Source organism: Rhinolophus sinicus, linkage group LG07 (assembly GCF_036562045.2).
Source record: "Rhinolophus sinicus isolate RSC01 linkage group LG07, ASM3656204v1, whole genome shotgun sequence".
In the NCBI taxonomy this organism is placed as follows: domain Eukaryota; kingdom Metazoa; phylum Chordata; class Mammalia; order Chiroptera; family Rhinolophidae; genus Rhinolophus; species Rhinolophus sinicus.
Genome location: NC_133757.1, coordinates 125,915,311 through 125,938,342, shown reverse-complemented (window position 1 = coordinate 125,938,342; position 23,032 = coordinate 125,915,311). Strand labels below are relative to the sequence as shown.

The following is a 23,032-nucleotide window of genomic DNA, read 5'->3' as shown; positions in this document are numbered from 1 at the left end:
ATTCTAGAAACCAGTTGAGTCGTCTGTGTATTTCACGATGCCAAGTACATTTTCTCTCCTCACTCTACCTCCCCTGAGCAGCCTGAAGAGTGTTTAATAAGCAAAGCACTGGTTTTCCATTAGAAATCCAACAAACAAAATAATTACATTAAAATGAGTCAAATCCAAAACAACTATATTCTAAATTAAATGAATTTTATAGTGACGCATGTTTTCAGCTCACCCATTAGTTTGTTTCTGTCATGTAACTTTTCAGCAACACACCTGTTTCGTACATCGGAATAGTTACCTGAGAACATGGTCTGTATTAATGAATATGTCAAAGGGCAGTGAAATGACCATGTGATTTGTATTCAACTTAGAAAATCAAATGAGTAAAATAAATACCTTGTATCGTACAAGACAATCCCAATTTATAACCTTGTATGTGCATGAATAATTTGGAACATGGAAAAATCTCTCCTGAAGCACCTTTACCTTAAGGAGTTTTCCCCACCGATGACACGCTTCTGCCGGCGATGCCGTGACCTCAGACCACAGACAGAGGACAGGGGCTCTGAGGAGAGAAACACGTCGTGAATCACACTCGCACAGCGCTGAGGGGGTGAAGGTGCAGTCACACATCCCTGCTGCTTCCCCACGGGAGATGCCTTTCTCTTCAACTTACAGGAAACTTGCTCTTATAATAAGAATAAAAACTTGTTTCCTCCTTTAACTAAGGCAGCCGTGATTGCCAAGCCGAGGAGGAACGTTAGGAGGTTCTCACATCGCCCCTGGAGGGTTTCACAGGTGCTGAGCGGCCTGAGCCTGTCCAGTACATGACCCCCCAGTAGGAGGGACCCACATCTCCTCTGCTGATGACACAGGTTGTTTGGGGTTCGGGAACATGAAACTAAACATGACAACTACACAGGCAATAAAGGTCTAAGTCACTTGCTTGTCACATAAATGCCCTTGGAAGCCACGTATGGTCATGTACCTCAGGGGAACAAAGCCACTGAGGATGGAATTCTGATCCACATTAACTTCTACTCAGATAATAACATGTGGAAAGTGTTTACTAAGCCCGAACTGTATTTAAGGTATGCAGTCAAACTTCACAAGATAACCAACTTATGACAAGACTATAAAAAAGAGCTATATTTAAAATATATGAAAAGGTGGTGTACACAAGGAGGGTAAATCTAAGGTATGACTAGGTTTTTAAATCGTTTCAGAAGGTAGGAGAATTTGCATAGGGGCACTTTGTTTCTTTGGTTAAGCACATGTGTATAAAGGGCAGATATATACTGTTTTTCTCTGTGTGTGAGAAGAGAAGAGACTTGCCAGGAACATGATAAGCTAGGCTGCACTAACATTCTCCATGATAACCAAGGGAGGGAGCCCCACAGGAGACCGGCCCCGGTGATCTCCTAATGGAGAAAGAGCCCAAGATGACTAATCCACCACATGACCTCACACGCCGGCTGCCAAACTGTATCCTCATCTCTTAGGATGTGAGTCCTCCAGAGGACACTGCAAATTATGTTATTAGAAAACGTACGTTTGCAATAACGCTGCGAGTCAGATCATGTGCATGATGCCAAGAAGAGGACTGATGTAATAATGAGCCAGCAAAGCCAAGGCTTTACCTCACTCGGGGGCGAAGCACCGGATTGCCAGAAAGGAAAACCTACTTACAGCCATAACACCCACTGTTGTAAAAAGTTGAAAAGCCAAATGCAGTTCATTTATAAAAGAATCCCAGCAGATGACCAGTGGCTTGAATCTGAGTCACCTTATACAAGTCAGTGGGTCTTGAGCCCCAGTGCAAAACCAACAGGTTAATAAGCCAGATTCCATCATCCAGCTGGTCTGAAATGATCTTTTTATTTGAGACACGGCAGCATTGGAACCATGGAAAGGTATCAAAATAAGTACTGCTACAACTCTCGGAAGGCATAAAAACAAGTGTATATAATGGAGAAATAACTCTATGGTGTATCATATTTTAAAATAGGATTACATAGAAATATAATAACACATTTTACAGTTATTGAATTTTTGTGTTCTTCTACTGCTTAAGGAATAATCCAAAGAATTAGTTATATTAGTTATATTTAACTTGTCACAGTAGTTTAAATTACTGAAGGGAATTTAATAAATTAAGTTGTAATCAATACTTAGGAAAGCTTGGCTTGCCAAACCATATTTATTACATACAAATATATCTTCACACCTCAAAGCTCTAAGGGTTGTAAGGATTCTTCTCCACACTCAAAGGCCCCACAGATAGATCGTGAGACTCATATTAACAACATCCACTTGTTTCTTGTATTGTCTTTGGCAGTTACGAAAAGATGGTAGAAAAGGAGAGCACGCAAATACAGATGCTCCTGATTTTCAGCAAACCCAAAACTGGGAACTTTCAATCCACATAAATAAAGAAGTGATTGTTCTTTTCATAAAATATAACTCAGTTTTCTCCAAAATAGCTAGTTCTTCTACTTAGCCATTTAAATCAGTATTTGTTGCATAAAAATTAAACTCAGAGCTTTCGAGAATTCTTCTATTTATTTAAGTATGAAACATCTATGACTGTATTATACTAAAAGATTATTTCTCATTTTCCTCACAGTTTTTAAATTTCACAGAATAAAATCTACAAATGATAATTTTCTTTTTGTAATTAATTTAAAAAATGACCCCTGTTGTTTAAAATACTAGGAAGAGCACAAGACGTGCTATGTGTTATTACATCCAGAGGAGGCATGGCTCAGAAATGGCTGAGGATGTGAAAAAGGGGAAGGTTCCAGAGATGACCAGTCTTGTACATCCACTCATGGCCTTGAACTCTGCTGTCCGGGGAGGCAGGTTTGTCATGGACCAGTGCCTCCACACACCAGCAGAAGGAGCAGGGGTGTGTGTCCTCTACAGCTGAGGGTAAGGACGCGGGGCCCAGGACCTCCGCCTCGTACAGGAGACAGTGGCTTACCTTTATTACTGTGACCTGACGGTTTCTTGCCAACATAATCGCAAATAACGCCCGCGTCTTCACTGTGGCGGCAGTTGTGTCTTCCGATATCGTCTTTGATACAGTCGGCCAGGGACCTCTCGTTTCCTGTGCACTTCACATTATCCACGTGGATGGGTCCTTTTCCTTCCCCGAAATAAGCCATGGTTCTTGCTCTGGCAGGACCCCTGGGAGCAGAGCAGGTTAGAGGACGTGGAAAAGCAGTCAGTCATACATCTGAATGAAACAGAAGATACACCTTCTTTTAAGGTTCTGGATGTCTATTGCTGAATAAGGCACGCCTTTGGAAGGCAAGTTGTTTATCTGAAATATGTGTAATTAAAATGGAACTATTTAAAGAAAAAGAGTGTTTCTGTTCTATTTTGTATATGACAGTTCTGTCTGGCATTGATTTCTGTTTAGTGTTAATAAGGGATCTAGCTTTATTTTAGTCCCTAAAGTAATTATCCCAATTACTTTTCCTGCTGTATTGAAGGGCTTTTGTATTTACTTATTTATCACCCTCATACATATCCTAGCCATTTCTTCATCTTTATAGTCCAGTAATTCCCAACCTTGGCTACACATTAGAATTACTATTAGGAGCTTTTAAATACAGCAAAACCTGAACCCCACCTGATGTCAATGAAAGTAGAATCCGTGGCGTGGGGCTAGGCATGGTAATATTTTTTAAGCCACAAAGTGATTTTCATGTACAATCCAGTTCGCTAACCACTGCTGTAGCTGCCGTCATTGGGCCCTTTGCCTATCGCTGTGCCAGTCGCACACGGATTTGATTTCAGATGAATTCGGAAGTCAAGTCCTTCGCCCCTCCCCCACACTCATTTTTATCAGGGTCACATTTAATGTTCATAATAGATTAACTTCCGATTTGTCTTCCCATTAGGACTGTCATGTATCCTTTATTCAACCTTCTAGCTTTAGTAAAAACCATTTTTTTTACATAGGTATCAATTCTTGTGAAGTTTATTTCTAGATTTTTTTTTAATTTCTGTACCTTCTATAAATGAGATTTTTTCTTTTTATTTTCTACATAGCATATAGGAGCATTAATGTTTTTTTAAATATTTATAATTTATGTTGTTACATTACTAAACATTACTTCTAATGTCTTTCTAGTTGATTCTCCTGAGTTTTCTAAGTGAACACTCAGATTATTCATATAACAATTCTGAAGTTACTTTCCAGCTTTTCAATACTACTTCACAATCTTAATGATCAGTGGGACCTCCAGGCAATATTGACACAGCAGTGACAGCAGGCATTCTTGTTTGTTCCTACTTGATGCTTGTTTCTATATGAAGTTAATGGGATCTTATTTTATTCTCTGATTCCTAAGTGATATAAAAAAGGAATATTGATTTTTCTAACTTTTCAACATTATTAAGCTGATTATCATATTTATTTATTTTCATTCCTAGATGACAAATGAGATACATTAATCGAACGCCTCAGCTTAAACCACTCACATTCTTGCAACAGACTGTTTGTTTGGGTTATACTGTTGTTCTTTTAATACACAGTTGGATTAAATTTGCTAATAATTTGTTTAGAATTTTTTATGAAAATTTGTGAGATTGGGGTATAGCTTTCTTTTTGTGTGTGTGTTCTTCTCTTGTCTAGTCTTGAAATCAAGTTACATTAGCCTCAGAAAATGAATACAAACATTTCCATTTGTTTTTGTTGGGGTTTTGTTTGTTTGTTTATTTGTTTTGCTCAGCAACGATTTACATAACTCAGGAATTTATCTGTCTTGAAGACTGGCCAGCATTTTTCATCAAAGACCAGAGTCATTTCTTCCATGGTCACTAATCTATTTGGGTTTTCTATCTTTTGTTTCAATTTTGATAATTATAATTTTGTTGAAAACGTACAGTTTCCCAGGTAATTGTCCATTTCATCTAGATTTCCAAATTTATTAGCTAAAAATCATTCATAGTATTCTACAATTTTTTAATACTTGCTGTATATCTGGGCTTACATTCCTTTTCTTTTCTCTGATGTTTACTTGTATTCTCCCTGTTTCTTAGTTAGAATTGCCAAAAATTAGTGTTTATTTTACTAATCCTTTTTAAAAATGAAAATAATTGTTGATAGTGTGGATGTGTAATGTAAAGCAATTTGAAATTCAAATAGGCATAATTTAAAGAAAAGTAAAAGAAATAGTATTTATCGCTGAAACAAGGAAATATAATGAAGGCTTACTACTCTTTAGACAAGGAATAGCATTCAGAAACTAATACCCCAGATGATTCCCATCAATTTGGGGAATGATGTTCAGTGGAGGTAGAAGGTAAACAACAGGACAATAAATGTCTTGATATTTTTCAGGAAGCAGAAGTTACAGACGGTAATTTTTGATATTGCCAGAAAATATGGCAGTATGTTTGCTAAAACGTTAAAGAGAACTTCTAGTAAAACAATAAGAATGCTGAACTTCCAGAGCGCTAGGGAAATGAAGGAAAATAGAAAATCAGATTGTCTGCAAATCAAAAAACAGAAGGTTACACAAAGAACAGACAATGAAGCGTTACACGTAGCAATAAAAGCAAATGGCAGGTAGAAGTAAACATATAGAAAATAAAATTAGACGGATTCAATAAAACAAAAGAATGATTTCTTAGCAATTTACCAATCAAGTAACAGACTAAAAAGATGCACCATTTTAGATATATCAACAAGTATAAACTAGAGGACATTTTTAACTAATAAAAGTACATGATTAAATAAAGACATTCTCAATGATACAATGAAATCTAATACATTTATCATTTTTTAAATAAATAAGCACTGTATCATCTGCAGGAAAAGGAGAAGAGACCTCCCACTGGGCTAGGGCAGGAGTGATTCAGAGTTGGGAATTTCAATAAGACAGTAGGCTCTAGTCCGTCCATATTTAAACTGGGTGTCAAGTACACCTGAGAGTAGAGGATGACTTTCCAAGGGACACATGGATGGACTTTAAGGGAATCAATATTCAGATCCTCAAATTCCATGTATATTCGCTCCTAAAGCTGGTCTTGCTGAAATAAAGATTAACTTCTTCAAAATTTCCCTTCTCCCACTTCACAAAAAGAGGCATCTCTTTCACTCATCCCAAATCCTACCCCCAGGCATTGCTCCTAGGTTTAAAAAGCCTCTAAAGAGGCCAGAAGAACAATTCAAAATATATGAGCGAGAAGAAGGCTCCTTTAATCCAAGAACCATAAACCCAGCCCATCAGCTTAATTAAGAAGTGGAAACTTTGGTCAACTTTTATTTCCAATGTTAAATAATTATTTAACAATTTTTTTTTTGTTATTTTTCATCAATTGTGTGTTAGAAATCATAAAACCCAGACAGGAACTTGTTAGAAGAATTTAATTTCTCTCTCCTTGTGTGTATCCACACACAAGTGTGTATGTATGTATATATGTGTGTACACACATTTTTTAAAGCATAATGATATGAGGATTCTGTGGGGGGGGAATATATAATTTCAAGGAGAAAAGGGAACTATGTAAAGTTTGTGAAGATCAAAGAAGAGCTTGTTGGTGTATTTCTTAAATGAATGACAGAGAGAATGTCAAATCACTATGATATTTATATTCCACTGGATATAATTAAAAGGGTGATGTAACTGTTCTATTTTTAAATGTCATACAAATATGCCCGAAATTAAATCCTTTGTAGTGATTTAAATGTAAGATAAAAATTAGATAAACTTAATATTAGGTCTCTACTAGACTAGTAAGGGTCCACAATTTAAAAAAATATTTTAAGGGATATTACTCTAATTAATATGTAGTTCCAGAACAATGTCATATTGAAACATATGCTAACAGATTGACACAGAGTTCAAATAGAATGGAATTTCCATCGTGGCTATTTAGTCTATCTTAACGAGGTTAACTGATGTCAACACATTCTCTCTCAGCCCTCTAAACACAATATGCTCCTATCCGAGACCTTGCCAGACATTATGTAACACACATTAAATAATGCCTTTCACTTTCTGTTGACTTTAAGCATGTCTAGATTACTTACCATCACATATCCTGGTTTATATTACTTCATTTGTTTCTCCCACTTATAAAACGCATTCTAATGTCATCATGATTTTCAGTGTTTCCAAAGACTAATCCTTCAGTATGATGCAGCTGTCTAGGGGACAGAACTCCAGATTTCTTCTTAATAAGGCTCAAGCCTTTTGAGAGCTTTAAATTTTTCTGGATTGAGTTCTACAAACAAACGCTTTTTATCAAAAATTTTTAACAATTCAGTCAACAAGAGGAAAAAGATCTCCTACTTTAGTCACATACCTGTTTACAATTATATATATGTTCTATGAAATCCCATTTCCCCTTGGTGGGAAGTTATTAAAAGTTCAAGTATGTTTGCATTGATCAAATACCTAAATGATTTTCATTTAAATACTAGTTGATGGAAAATGCTGAATAATGCGTTGGAAGGGGATTACCCAATGTGTTATAGTGATGTTAAATTACTGTTTTACTTACTAGGAGACTTTACTGAAAAATACAATTAGAAAGTAAAATCTTCTTTCAATGCTTTTCTTGATAATCCTCGCAGAAATATTACTGAAAATTGCTACAAACTTTGTTCACATAATCTAGATTCTCACCTAAATTCACTACTTGAGTGAAAGTAAAATCGACTAAACGATGATAAGTAAAAAGCAATGAAACATGAAGGAAGAAACAGAAGTGGAAACGCACTGACGGACGTGCTTAGGAACTTCTTCCCGCCTTGAGCTTGGCTTAGACACACATTTGAGGATCAAATTTGACCTTTCCCTTCGTATTTCCAAAGGTAATACTAGGCTTCTTGGATCATGTCTACGAAAACACTAAAAGTAGGACCAAGAAACCAGTCTCAAACAGCAATATACTTTAATGGCTGATTTTAAATAAGGAAATTCATTGAGAATGTAATGTAAGAATAATAATATTTTTGTAAATGAGGAAGGAGAGTTAGAAATGTACTGGGCACAGGAAACCTAAGTCCTAAGTTGACTAAATTCACATAGGTATCTAACGCAGACTCTTCCTGCCTTCCTCCACGCCCTGTGCTTTGAAAGCTGAAAAACCTGTTACATGCCAATTTTGAATACTGAGAATTTTATCACAAATAATGGATTCATTGACCAGACAACGCTTGGAATTGCAACTACGTCCAAAATTGAGCAGTATATTAAAGTAGTATCTGAGTAACAAAAACCAAACTTCGAAATAAAACTTTAGGAAAGAAAATGAACATTTATTAAAATAGAAATACTTTTGAAACTAAAAAATGTATTCTGCTTCGGAATAACCCGTTAAATGTACCACTGTTAAGATACATCTAGATGCATGATTAAGGATATGGTTTAAAATCTAAACCACTATCAGTAATCCACCATGTGGTAGGTGATTTATGTACATTAGCTTAAGTGTTCTAAACTGTAACGTGTTCCAGATACCTGCCATTCCACAGTCAATGGTGGCGGGGCCTTCACAGTCCCTTGGACACATGCACAAAGCCTCTGGAACTCTGAGTTGCCCGGTAGAGGTTTCACAGGAGGGGCTCTGCCTTTTCACTTGGTCTAGTTAGTGCCACGCTGTCATGCTGTAAGTCATGCCTCAATGAAGCCTGTCGAGCACACACATTCTTGCCATAAGACACATCACGGCCTCTGGACTCAGAAACTAACTCTAGACAGCACTTCAGCACCACGTTTGGGGGCTGTTTTAAACAGTGAACTCATCAAGAAAAAAGTACAAAAAGGCAAAGAAAGAAAAAGGCACAGAGTAGATGGCAAAAAAGCCAACTGCTTGCAAGTGTGAGAGCTGAAAGCAGAAGGCAGGGATCGCCTTGCTCCATAGCAGCTCCACAGCGACGGCTCCGCGCTTGCTGATTCAGTGTCCACGGTGACTCGATGGGAACACTACCGTGTGTGACAGGAACCATGTGTAATTTCAATAACTCTACAGTCTCTTAAACAGCGACAGTACTGAAACCTAAATCACAGAGGAAAGATCAACACCTTTGCCTGACGGAAGCACTATGCAGAATAGTCAAGAGTTATTACATGATGGTTACTAAACACAAGCTACTTGTCTTATGTGACATGTGTATTTCTTGTGAGAAGACAGCAAAACTTAAACAGACTCTACTTAGTGTTCTTTACAATTCTAAATCAAATCAGCATGCTGCCAGTATTTCCAACTGAAGGATATAAAATAATTCTACGTTAGAAATAACTCATTAGAACAAGGCTTAAAAAAGTTGAAACGTTCATCAAGCAACTATGCCAAATATTTAGCGTTTCCTTACTTGTAGCCGAGCTGTCGACAGATCACAGCTGCATCCCTGTCAGTCCAGCCGTCATCACAGACTGTCCCCCACTGGCCACCGATAAAAACCTCCACTCGGCCCTCCTTCTTATTTTCTCCATCCATCAGTCTGATAGGAAAACCTAAGTCATAACGCAAAATCATTAGAAAAGCCAAACAATGAAACTGAGTTAAAGCATGACAGATGTTATAAAATAGAATCTGTTTTTTAAATCAGCTATAAAATCAGCTGGGAGAGAGGGGCAAAAAGGGCGGGAGAGAGAGAGAGCAAGAGCGAGGGAGAGAGAGAGAAAGAAACAAAAGACTGTATCTACTTTTGCAGTATTTTTTGAAGCCTTGAGATCGCTGTGCTCACTTTATAGTCTCAGCACTTGCAACAGTGCCTGGCATAGAAAGGACATGCTATAGCTGTTGGTTGAATAAGGGAATGAATGAATGAATGAATGAATGAATGAATGAATGAATGAATGAACAAGCGAACGAACAGCACTGTAAAATTGTGAGTGATTTGATTACCACTAGCTTCTAAATAGTAAAAGACATTAACTTAGAGTTGTTTTATTTCATGTCTATTCATTTATTCTTGAACATAGCTAGAAAATTATACTCCAAAGCTAAGATTTTAAGAAGGCATAAATAAGACATTTATCCTTGACATGTAGAGGGAGCTTGAATGCCAGGGAGAACAAAAGTGGAAGGCAGCTAACAGGAACATCTCAGACCTCCTGTTTACTACTGATTCCAAAGGAAGGGTTTAGTCATAAAAATTATTCCGATGTAAAACTTGAGACGCTGATCTGAGACAAATTGAGGTTTACCTAAGTCATGCAAATGAAGAGATTTGTAGAGTTCCACATATCTCTCCTGACACCAATACCACTGGTGTTATTTATTTCAAAGCCCTCACTGTGGCTTGCATACTGTCATGGGTTGAGTTGTGAGGTCATGAGGGTGGACCCTAATCCAATACAACCCACCTATAAGAAGGGAAAACATGGACACAGAGACACACAGAGGGACATCAATGTGAAGAGCTGCAGGAGAAGACGGGCCCTACAGCACGGAGAGAGGCCGGAACAGGCCCTTCCCTTGCAGCCCTCAGGAGGAACCACCCCTGCTGACACCTTGATGCTGGACTTCCAGCCTCAGACTGTGAGACAAAAAGGATCCGTGGTTTAAGCCACCCAGTCCATGGTACTCTGTTACGGCAGCCCAGAGAACTAATAAACTAGTTACTAAAAGGGTCTCTGGCTTCAGGGCCCCTAACACTTGCTGGTAAGGATTTAGGGAACATGATGAAGCATGATGAAGGTATCAGAACGAAGGAAGTGGAGGGCACAGCTAATGAAGAAAATATTTAATATACATTGAAACCAGCATACGAGGTGCTTAACTAACATCTGTCAACTGAAAGAAAGCACTGTTGGCAAGACGGACATATGCTCCTCTGATTGCTCCAACCATTTTCACTTCTCCCTCCTTTGTTGCCCCCAGGTATTGCCCACGATCATACCCTCTTTGTGGGACAGGCATCAGAGCAGAGTCAAATTCCACCAACTCTCCAAATTCACATGGGCATTAGTTGCATTCTTACTAGAGTTACTTTTATCAACCCAGAATATTGCTTTTGAGCATTCCATCCATCACAGACCAAAATATAGAAAGTGTTTACTGAACTCTTGCTAATTTTGAGAACGGTTTTATTCACATTTAAATTTAAGGTCCACATGTTGCAGGTCAAACAGTGGAAACAATAACAGTCCAACAGCTCTTCAACTCCGTGCAAAGAAGTGACCACTTCAACTGTCCTTTAAATGCTGTGGTTTATATTACTATTCCACCGTGCCTCCTCTAAAGTTCTCTTCTAAATATGCAGTCGTTTTGGATAAGTGGGGAAGTAATGATTTCTTTGGATGAATAAATGATTCGATTCCAAAAGCGTATTTGGCTCAGACATAATGTTCTTCAGACAAATGAACAGTTGATAGACACAGTACCAAAATTAGGACCAAAGAGATCCATAACAAGGATTACATCTTTTATTAATAATTATCATGCCAGCTTTTTAAATTTTAAAAAAATATATCTAGAACCCTAGCATTAAAAAGATTTCCAGAACAGGAAAGATGAGCTGTCCTAACCACATGGATACATTTCAGCACACAGACCTCCGGAGAAGTCAGGTAATAGGATTTACAGTATTTTGTCACCTGGCGTACCAATGGAGCGTGCCTGAACGGATCCTGCATGACCCAAATACCTGCTACCTGGGGCTGACAGGGTCCCTTTCTAGCAAACGGGCTCTGTTTCCCCCAAAAGACAAACAATCCTTCATCATACAATCCTTCATAAGAAGAAGAGAGGAAGGCAGGAGAACACATGAAAAGAAACTAAACTGGACCTACGACTGTAAGGGGTGGAGTCAAATGCTGTCTTGCTGCTTGGTCTGATGCTCGATTCGTGCAGGGAGGCGCTGTGCGCTCACAGTTTAGAGGCCAAGAGGCATCACCCACCCTCCCTGACAAGTCTGACTGTGCGAGACCATGAATACGGGGGTTCAGTAAGTCCTGCTGGATTATAACATGAAGATCTCAGCTTCACAGTCTCGAAACAGGAGGGTATAAAAGGCTGAGGTGAGAAGTAAGGACCACTGTGGTTATTTTAACATGCATTCACAACATCACACTATATAGAGATATTATGCATGTTATGTATAGTATTATACATTATTCTGCCTTTGGCAGAAGTTAAGTCTCTCTAGGAGATGTACCGTGTTTCCCCAAAAATAAGACCAGGTCTTATATTAATTTTTGCTCCAAAAGACGCATTAGGGCTTATGCTCTAATAAGGGGATGTCATCCTGAAAAATCACGCTAGAGCTTGTTTTCCGGTGAGGTCTTATTTTCGGGGAAACACGGTAGTTGTTCTCTGCTCACAAGACGACCTTCATCTATAAGCATTTCAACACTTAGACGAGCTAGTTACCTTTTATTCAACTTTAAGTCTGAAGAAATTTGGAAGTGAGGAGTAGTAAAGGTCCCTCGTGGGTTTCTAGAGGAACAGGGTCTTGTAGAAGGATGGGTGGGCTATTTACCCCAATGAATCCACTTAGGAGCCACCTGGAAACGTGACAATCTAGGCTTGGCAAGAGCGAGGGGTGGCTGCTGACGTAACTGACAGGCTCTTAGACTAAAGCAATGCATCATGGGGGTTAGGGGAGAGAGCCACTGTTTCGTTTTGATTTTTTTTTTTTTAATCCTGTCTCTAATCGTTCATTAGAATTCAAGGTAAATGAGAATCAGAACAGGCACCAATGAGTAGGGGGTCGGACATCACAGCCTCTCTTGTCCATCTTTCAGCTACACATGATTATAAACATTTGTAGTGAGAAACTTGGCTGCTACATAAAGAAAAAGAAACTTAGGAGTACACATTTTATAACATTGGTGGGAAGACTCAAAAGTGTGTTGCTCTGAATGCTAATTACTGAAAATGAGGACATTACGGAAATAGACTAAAAAAGCCAAAGCTGAGAAATGCTTCATAGTGTGGACAGTGGAGAGAGGTGCTGTGGCTACTGAATTCCGATGCTCGAGCGTGGTGGCAGGTCCTCACCCTGGGAGAGCCTGTGTCCCTCGCTGCCGGGGTAGCAGGCCAGGCCCACGTCTTCCCGATGGCTGCAGTCATGCCGTCCCCACGGTGGCCTGGGACACTGAAGGAAACTGGTTTCTTTTCCTGAGCAGCTGACGTCATCCAACCATATGGGCCCTCTGCTTTCTTCAAAGTGGTTTGTAGACGCTTGCTTGCCATATCTGTGGCGATAAAATAAACACTGCAGAGAACTGCTGTCTCTTGTTTCAAGGAACCACAAAACATAAAACAAACAACCTAATTAAGTGTCACGACTTCAGAGGGTAAGCGCTCTTTCTCCAAGTTTGAGGACGCGCACGGTTCTAAGAGAAATGTCCTCTTCATCACACATTTTGATCTCCTCAACAATTTTTGATTGATTCAGTGGGTGAGTGATAGATAATTAATCTTTTTCCCCATTTGTTCTTGTGTTTTAGCTACAGTTTAACCCATCAACTAGAAAGAATGCAGACAAAGACCTACACCTTAAATCCCGACCTGGGAATGACATGAGAATGAGAAAGTCAGAACACTGATCCGCATGGGCCTTCTCAGTGCCTCTGATTTCCTCAGCTTCTCCCAGCCTCTCTGGTGTTCTGTCCTCCCAAGTAAAAAGTGGCTGTCAGTTCGGTGCTTCCTCAAGCCCTGTGCCCAATCCAGGATGACACTTGGACTTCAGCCCATGGTAATCAGAGTGATGACAATGTTCTCAGCTTTTCATAAGGTTACTTGATGTTTAATTTTTTTTTTTATAAATTCTATTTGTTCCAATTTACTTTATTTGTAACACTGCACTACAAAAAACCTAAATGGATTATAATAACTATATATGCTGTAGAAATAAGAAAGATTTGCAAAATAAAACTTGGTAACTAAGTCAGTCTGCACCCTCATTTATCTCCCCCCAATTTTGTTTTCTTTGGTTCTGTGAACCCCAAACCTCCAGAAATCACTGAGCTGAAAGATATTTATGGTGTCTTTCAGTTCTAAGAGTCTAACTGAAGTCTTACTCATAAATCTTATGTCAATCACGTCCCTCCCTGGATGTTTTTATTATTTCTGTACTAAGAACATGAAGAAATCTTTCTATCTGGCATGAGTTTTCCTAATTCTTTTCCTATGCACTCATTTATTAAATTTATTTAACGAGAGTACATTTTAATAAATTGAAACAGTGCAATGTTTATTTAATCCTTCTAAGACTTTCTATTTTGCTGAATAATCAAATCTTAGCTAGAAAAGTAATTAACCTAAACCCCACATTGCTGCCACCTTCAGTTTATATCATTTCCCCACAAAGTGCATCAATCGATTACCATTTGTCCTACTGACTATACAACAGATCAGAGCAGCTCATTTCACTTTGGGATTTCATTTGTACAAAGAAACCCAGATTCAATCTTTTTCATTCCAAAAGAATATTCTCATTCAAAAATTCTAGTGTAAACTAAAAAGTAAATGTAGCACATGCCTATTCTAACACAATTATTTAGAACTCTTACGAATATTGAAAAGATTTTAGAACAATTAAATTCTGATATGCTGTAGATACAAGAAAAACTGAATGGATTTATGAATCAAAACAAACAAAATATGGAGAAAAAAATCAGTATCAGTCAATTGTTTTCCTTAATCAGGCAAAATATCAAAATAGTAAATAATAGCATTTACAAATCTTTCTAAATCTGTGAAAATGAGATATAGTCCTCAGTCTAACAGATTTACTTAAAGATGAAATAACATTTATTAAATAATTCTTATTAATTACATATCAATATTTATTTGGCTGGTATGCCATACCCCTTGACCCAATAATTATAATGACAGTGCCACAAAAATTCAAAATATTGGGCAATAACATGCATTTATATCTTTATAATAGCATTATTTATAACAGGAAAAAGTAAACTAACCTAAATATTAACTAAATTATGTTCTAAACATTCAATGGATATTATGCTGTCATTAAAAATTATGACAATGTAATAAAATAAAGGTAAAAAATGTGGATAGAAAAATTACATATGCACTACTAGAGCTATTATAAAGTTACACACGTAAGTTATAATAATGATGGTATACGAATGGAAAAATTACAGGTAGTTATTTTCTTTTTCAAACTTTTTCAAATATTTTATATTACTTTCATAAATTTAAAAATATATACTTAAACATGGCCATGCCTAACTTGAATGAAAGTATATTTTTAAGGTTTAATGTATATTTGCAATTAGCTCGACCTCAAGCTGAAATGAAATAATTTTGCCCATTTTTTCAAGCCTAACATAGAAATCTGGACAAGAAAGAATGGGCATTCATGGGCTCCATTCAAACATTAGCTCATAGGCATCATTTGCAACTTAACTCTTTGCTCTGGAATGCATTATGTGTGTGACCTGAAATATGTCCCCCAATGTGTGATACTCGGCCTTGAGGAGCGTGAGGTCAAGGGTAAGTTCCAAAAGTCACCTCATGACAAGAAGGCTGTTTCACTCAAATAAAAGTGATGATTATCATCACATTCTGAGGAAGGGAATCGTGCAAACCCAAGCACATGGCACTGGACTCCTCTGACACCTTAGACACGCTGATGTCAGAAGTAGCAACAGCCAGTGGCAGGGCTGTGTGAGAATAAAACTGAGCTTTCACAGTGCACAGGCTTCCTTGAACAGACACACAGGGATCAGAAAGTCACCCCTGGCTCCAACCACATATTCAAGAAGAGGGGTGGTGGCTGGTACGAGAGGTAAATGAGATAAATGGCAAAACATGGTGATCCATCATCATAGAAAATGGTATTATTTTCTATTTCCATACTTCCATATATAGATAGGCAGGTAGGTACATGATGGAGAACATGTATTTTTAGTATTACAGAGATTATAGCAAAGACTACAAAATCAGACTTTAAAAACATAATTTGGCATCTAGCTGCCTTGTATCAACGGGCCTTACTTAAATCCCAGCTGTCGGCAAACCACGTATGTATTCAGCTCAGTCCAGCCATCATCACAGACGGTCCCCCACTGTCCCCTGTAATACACCTCCAAGCGACCCTCATGGCTGTCTTTCCCACCTGCAAGTCTGAGGACCCCATCTGTGATAAGGAGGAGACACAAAGACTAAGCAATTAATGCTCAAAAAAGGGCAAAACGACGTTTTCATTTTACCAGAAATATCTCTATTTAGTCCTCTCTCTAGGACTTTTGTTAAACTTAGTTCAGGACTGGAGGCAATGACCTGAGTTGACTGGATTGCTCTAAGGTGACACAACACATCTGTCCTAACAAAACATCCTTTGCTTTTTATTTGGACTCTTGTTCTCTGAGTAGGAAAATGTATTCTCATATAATTCCAAAGTAGCTATTTAAATTTTTCCGGATTAAATAATATTTGGGAAATTTCCTAAGGCTTCAATCTCCTTAAGTCTGAGCAGTATTATTAGTCATTTAGACTTAAAAAGTAAGAAAACGTAGTAACTTAGAAATAGTTCAAAATTTTAACTGCATATGAAAAAATACCATTAGCTTGGTGCAAAAGTAATTGTGGTTGAAAACGTTAAAAATAATTGCAAAAACCTCAATTACTTTTGCACCAACCTAATAAAATACAAAGACAGAAAAACCTAATCTGGTTAGAGTGAGTGATCTATCATGTGAATGCATTCATCATTCCTTAGGCATTCATAAATTATAAAAGCCAGGGCACGCGTCGCCTCTGTTCTTTCACTGATAATACACATCTGAATTTGAATTTTATGAACTCTATGAATAATTAATTCCCAGAGAATCCTGTAAAGAGCTCCTGAGTAGATACACAATACAATCAATTTGTCCCCAAAAAAGTAGATTTAAAATCCATTTCCATCCAAAATAATCCAAACATTCCCCCCCCCCAAATAAACATATAAATAATCTTGGGTAAATGTCATACTTTTCATGAATATCTGGAATCTTTTAAAGCAAAAATGAGGTCTCTTAGCAACAGAATCACTTATTAACGTAACATGTTGCTATCTGCAAAACTGCTACTATCCTAGCAACGCTACAAGAATATCTCATTTAAAGAGGCAGAAACGGAGGCCTGAGCTGCAGATGTGCTCTGGCTTAACATATTTGTATGCTCGCTTTATCTAAACTGAGAAGAAGGGAAGGCAAGCCCAAACAGGGCTGAGGCCAGAGTGGGCAGATCACAGGGTACCATTCTTACCCGTTAGTGGGGTGCAGGACACCCCGGCATCTTCTTTGTGGCCACAGTTATGCTCTCCCCAGGAACTTTTTGGACATTGCTCGATAGAAAGCTCATTGCCCGTGCAGCGTACTTCATCCAACATTATCGGGCCATATCCTTCCCCAAAATACGCCTGAGTCCACGCTTTGGCGATGCCACTGAACAAAGACAAGAGTTCTGGATGAGATGCCAAATGTTGTTCTGACTTACTTCCTTTACCCTGGTAAAGGTTTAGTGATGGTTAATCCACACTTACACCTTACCAGTTCACTCCACAGGTCACGCATGACTTGGTGCATTTTGTTTGTTGCTCTTTATATTCTGGACCGTCAAAAATGTTTCAAAGACGGATAGTTATGCCGCAAGATTTACTCTCCCTTTTCTCATCAGTAACGGAACCTCAGATTTTTAGAAGGGCAATTGCCGTCCAGAATAAAGACCACATTTCTCAGCCTCCTCTCCTGTTAGATGACTACATTTGTTTGTTTGTTGTGAAATAGACCTAACACTGATCACCTTAGACATGTTAAGTGTGCAGTTCAGTGGCACTAGTACATTCTCACTGCTGTACAAGGATCACACCGTCGTCTCCAGAACTTGTCCATCACCCCAAACTGAAATTCAGCTGCCATTTTACACGACAAAGTCTTCACACGTGATACTCAGGTGGCAGTGTCATGTGTCCCAGAAGTGTCCGTCTTTCCCTCCCTCCTTCCTGCTGACCACAAGGATGGCCCCTGAGAAGCTACTTGGGCCATAAGGTGCCACACCAGGAATGACAGAACTGCAAGCAAGAAAGGGCCTGGGGCCCTGAGGATGCTGGAACTACGCTGGCTCCCTCTGTTCTCTTGAGAAACAGATTCCTGTCTCATGTAAGCCACTGTTATTTTCAATTCTCTGTTACAGCCGAACATATTTCTAACTAAAACATCACGTCATTCAAATGTATCTGTACTAAATTTACATCTCCCACAAATCAAAGTGACAGCACATTCTAGAACCCCAGATTTCGGTGGAGAAGATCATGATTGCCTGTCAGAATGATTAATGACTTTGGAAATTGCATTTTCAGCTCCTTTCAGCTTTTTAATTTTTAGACTAGAGCACTTATATTTTTAGTTTATTTTTCAATGATAGTGCATCTTTACCCCATTATTTTAGTTGCCTTTTTCTCATAACAACTATCTTGATAATTTACAACCAAAATATATTGAAGAGAAAAAAAAGGTTTGCTAAGTAGTTATAGTACCTACTATAACTCAGTAATGGTAGAGTCTTGGATAGTCAACTAGATACAATGGGAGTTTCTTTTAGGAGAACATATGTAAAAAAAAAGAAAAATTTGAATATTAAACACTTTAAACACCATTGAAGAAAATACTCGTTCCATTATTACCTGACCCACTTTCCGTCAAGGGGAAGGATAAAGGAATGTTTATAGGAGGAGGTGTGAAGGAAGCTGAGAGAAAAGGAAAACTAGGTTGCTTACGGAGGGTTTTGGTGGAGTTAAAATTTTACATTTTGAATCCTGACACTTGAATCACTATCTGGTATTTGCTGTACAGCAGACACTGAGAAGTCTGCCACAACAAATACTAAAGATTAATACCGACAGCCAACTGGATAAATTTCAAAGAAAAAAATCCTAACACAAACGATAGAGTCACAGTGACATAACTTTGTAAATGAATTTGCTTGTTTTGCTAAGGGAAATACAATGACAGAACAGGGAGCCATTCCTAGTCTTCTGCAAAGAAGTGATAAATGCTCAATTAACAGGATTTTTAAAAATAAAGTTTTCAGTCATTTCCGTGTTCTATGTCCTCACAGAAGAGTGCAACAGACACGTGTCAAGGCTCAATGTTACTGACCACGTCGAAAAGCTTCTTCTCTCCACGCTGATCTTTGCAGAGGAAAAGTGGGTGTGCAAACAGGCCCTCGGGTACAAATGTGGGCTCTGCCTTTCACACGCGGGGCTGCCTCGTGGAAGCTACTAACACTTTCCAGGCCGAAGAGGCATCTCTGAACACAGATAATAATTGCTCCCTTGCAGGGCTGCGAGAATTCGGCTGGTGAAAGGCAGGAACTCTGCCGGTATAGTTCCCTTACTGTTAAGAAGCTTCCCCCCGCCCAACAGGTGACGAAGGACATATCTTCACTGCTAAGCAATTTATCTAAAAATCATCTGGTATTTAAACATCATAGTTTTTATTTTCCCTGAAAGGCAGAGTTGGGCAAGAGGTGAGGAAGAGAGAATCAATTAGAATCTTAACAATTTCTGGTTTTATGTTGTAAATGTTTTACTTATTTATTTATTTTAAAGTAACTTTTAAAAATACATAATTATAGAAGTCCTTTGTAGCCATAAGACACTGGACAAAGCTATGTGTTGTTTTTATTATTATAAGACAACGGTCCAACAGATTATTAAGCTATGCTTTGCACCACCCAACTTGGGGTTCCTGTGGCAGAGGCACAGATAAGCAAAGGCGGACAATTTCAAGTGTGCCTGAGACCTGTGGCTCCTTTCTGAAGGAAGGTCCAGGAGGGGAGCAAAGTAGCCCAAGCTGGGGGCCCCAGAGCTGAGCCAGCAAACTACAGCCCGAAGGCCAACGTCGGCACCCCACTCGCTTTTCTATGGCCTACGAGCTAAGAGTGGTATCTACACTTTATAAATGGTTGGGGAAAACTCAAAACAAGAATATAATTTGTGACGTGTGACAAGTATATGAAATTTAAATTTCACTGTCCAGAAATAACGTTGTACTGGAACAAGCCACACAATCTCAACACACAGTCTCTGGCTGCTTTTGCACCGCGAAGGCTCAGCTGGATAGCTGCGGAGTCCAAAATGTTTTCTGTCTGGCCCTTTACAGTACAGTCTGCTGACCTCTGCTCTGGAGGAAATTGATTAATGACAGTAAATGTGGACATGGAGTTAGAGAACACTGCAAGTTGGAGAACAGAGGAGGGGAGACAGGACAACTGACGCGGGTCATGGGGGAGCCGGATAGAAAATGTCAAGGGGTCCAATGCACTGAACCAGGATTAGGTGCTATACGAATACCAGGGGCCAACATGAAAGAATATAAAATGTAATTCCAAACTCATAGCAGAAAGGAAAATAAATTCCAGATGGTTCCAGATGGTTCAAAGACCTAAATATTGAAAGAAAGAAATGAGGTAGGGGTGGGAGGAAAGGAGGGAAAAGGAAAGGCAGGCTAAAACGTTACTAGAATAAAAAATATAGTTCTTATAACCTCGCAGGTAAGATTTCCTAAGCAATGTTAAAAACCCAGAAGTAAGAAAACATGTTAAAACATTAAATTTGAGCTCATATAAATTTAAAACTACTGTATAGCAAAATTAACCATAATCAGAATCGAAAGGCAAACTGACAACCTGGAAGAAATATTTGAAATATGTAACAGCAACGAAAGGGGGAAAAAAAACTCCTAGAAGTTAATAATAATAAAAACAACAACTTATTAGTACATTATAATGAAAGACAAAACAACCAACACACACACACACACACACACACACACACACAAATAGGGCAATAGAGAAAATCAGGCTAGTCACACAAAAATAAATATTCATGGCAACTGACCATATGATAAGATGCACAGCTTTACAATGGCCAAAAAAAATAATAATGCATTCCTACCTATCACATTTTTAGAGATTTTAAAGATCAATATCATTTTCACACTCTATTTAGGCTAAAAGGTTACAAACTCAAGGCTTTTTTATTCCCAAGGGAAAAAACAATAACAAATCAACTCTAAAATCTCCCATTGGCTGAGAGTGACTGAAAATAGAGGGCAGAGTAACTGAGATATGATATTGTATTTCAAATACTCGTATGTTAAAGATTATGTAAAAACACTTTTTAAAGAATCATTTAGGTGTATTTTTCTGTTCCTTATATATTCCATATTTTCCATTGTTTATAAACATTATTTTAATGATCACAAAAATGTTTAATTAAAATAAACTAATCAGAAAAAAATCAAGAGAATAAATTTGAGAACAAAAAAAATTAGGAAACTATGATATAACACAAACTAGGTTTTCTAGCTAATTTTTGAGGCTATTCAAATTAAGAAGATAATATTTACATATACCACATTCCTTCAGCCAGTCACTGGTACTTTCTGGTGCCCTGAGCTGGGCTGCGTTTCCAAGGAATAGCAAAGAAATTGATGACTCTGCCCTTAGAGAGATTCAGCAGGTAATGAGGAAAGCAACGTAAAAGTCATGGCTGGTGAAAATCAAGTGCTGTGTGAATTCCACAGAGCTGCGTGTTCTCCGTTCTTCCTTTATGGAAACTGGTCCCATGCCAGCTCTGGCAGTTCATATGTGGTAACAGCCCCAATGTTGCTTACTTTCTTACCCTCTGACCACAGGATAAACTTGTGGATTAGGGGGGCTCTGATAGAATACATTGAGTTATTCAGTTACTTCCTGCAACGCCATTTGACCCAGACAGCAGCAATCCCCAATAAACACTGGATTGGGGATTCATGTCTGACCCTTGTCCAAAACATCCCTAAACCTGTTTAGCTAATCAGACTGTATTCATATAAAAAAAGTTTGGTTTTTTCCCATAGAAAAAGACCAAATAGCAACATCTGACAAATTCAATCTCCAGGCTCAGCAATTACTTTGAAAAGATACAGGCTAAAATTAGGCTAAAGGTGGGCAATTCTATTGTGCAAGATAATCATTTATTAGGTTATAAAAGATGGGTCCTTGAACTGTAAATATCAGTTTGTGACACTTGTAAGTTATGGATGAAAGAACTCATTTTTAATGTTCAATGTCCTAGATTTCTCTCTGGGAAATGACCCCCTCCATCTCCAAGACATTCCATGGCTACTGAATGCTTACTGACGTTGGCCACAGGTCTAACAGCTTTATGCGTATTAACTCATTGAATCCTCCCTACAGCCCATGATGTCACGCTCCCCAATTTACAGATGAGGAAAACTGAGGCCCAGAAATAATTTAAGGCCCAATTATTTAATTTGTCCAGCGTTCCATGACCTCCAGGTGGTAAAGCCTGGTGGCTACAGAGCAGACTCTGAAACGCTGTCTTCCAGCCTCCTGGGCCTTTGAAGTTAGGTGCCCAGGGCACCTCAAATACTGTCTAAAACATGCTCATTTTCTTCCAAAAGTTAACTTTTCTCTCTTGCCTTCCCTACGTCTTTCAGCCCTATATTTGTATTTATTCTTATTAACATGTGGCTATTTTACAAATAGTGTAATATGAAAGAAAAACATCCTGCATTGGGAGCCATTAACTCCAAGATTCTGGCACTCACTAACAGTATGCCTTCTGGATGTGGGGCAATCCCAGAGAGCCTAATGTCTTCATCTATTAAATAAGGTCTCTTTCCTGCTCAGTAACTCCATGTACCAGGTTATCTTTATGGTAAAATCTATAAAATATTATTTTTTAATTAATGAATAGTAAAATAAAAGAGCAAAGAAACATATTTTTTAAAAAGCCATTTGTACCAGCAGAATTTTATTCTGACCACTCAATAATATGGTTTATATGATAATTTTATAGCAAAAAAAGGGCGGGGGAACTAAGAAGAAAGAAGTATTCAAAGTTTAAAAATTCCTATGCAAATTATGGCATATCAGCACAATTAAATATGATGTCACAGTCCTAAGCTATGCTTTTAAGAGGTTTGAAAGACACAGGAAGTGCTTTAATGTTCAGTGCGTAAAAGGAAGTGTAATTTAAGTGTCTCCACCTGAACCTTCTCTGTGTACATAGGCATTCTCAAGTTCACTCTTCTAACATCTG

General features: G+C 38.2%; 1 protein-coding gene across 4 annotated transcripts in view; it reads right to left on the bottom strand.

Moving 5' to 3' along the window:
• PRSS12 (serine protease 12) overlaps positions 1–23,032 on the bottom strand; it is a 98,470-nt gene that overhangs the window by 12,454 nt on the left and 62,984 nt on the right. For 3 of the 4 annotated variants that reach the window (XM_019744510.2, XM_074338567.1, XM_074338566.1), the window contains 6 exons: positions 17,188–17,366; positions 15,934–16,075; positions 12,964–13,160; positions 9,329–9,470; positions 2,975–3,180; positions 478–556 (listed from right to left, as the gene is read on the bottom strand). In XM_019744510.2, the coding sequence (XP_019600069.2) occupies positions 478–556; positions 2,975–3,180; positions 9,329–9,470; positions 12,964–13,160; positions 15,934–16,075; positions 17,188–17,366 (945 nt within the window). Of the gene's footprint in view, positions 1–477; positions 557–2,974; positions 3,230–9,328; positions 9,471–12,963; positions 13,161–15,933; positions 16,076–17,187; positions 17,367–23,032 lie in introns of those variants that run through there. The other variant, XM_074338568.1, reaches the window with a different exon arrangement.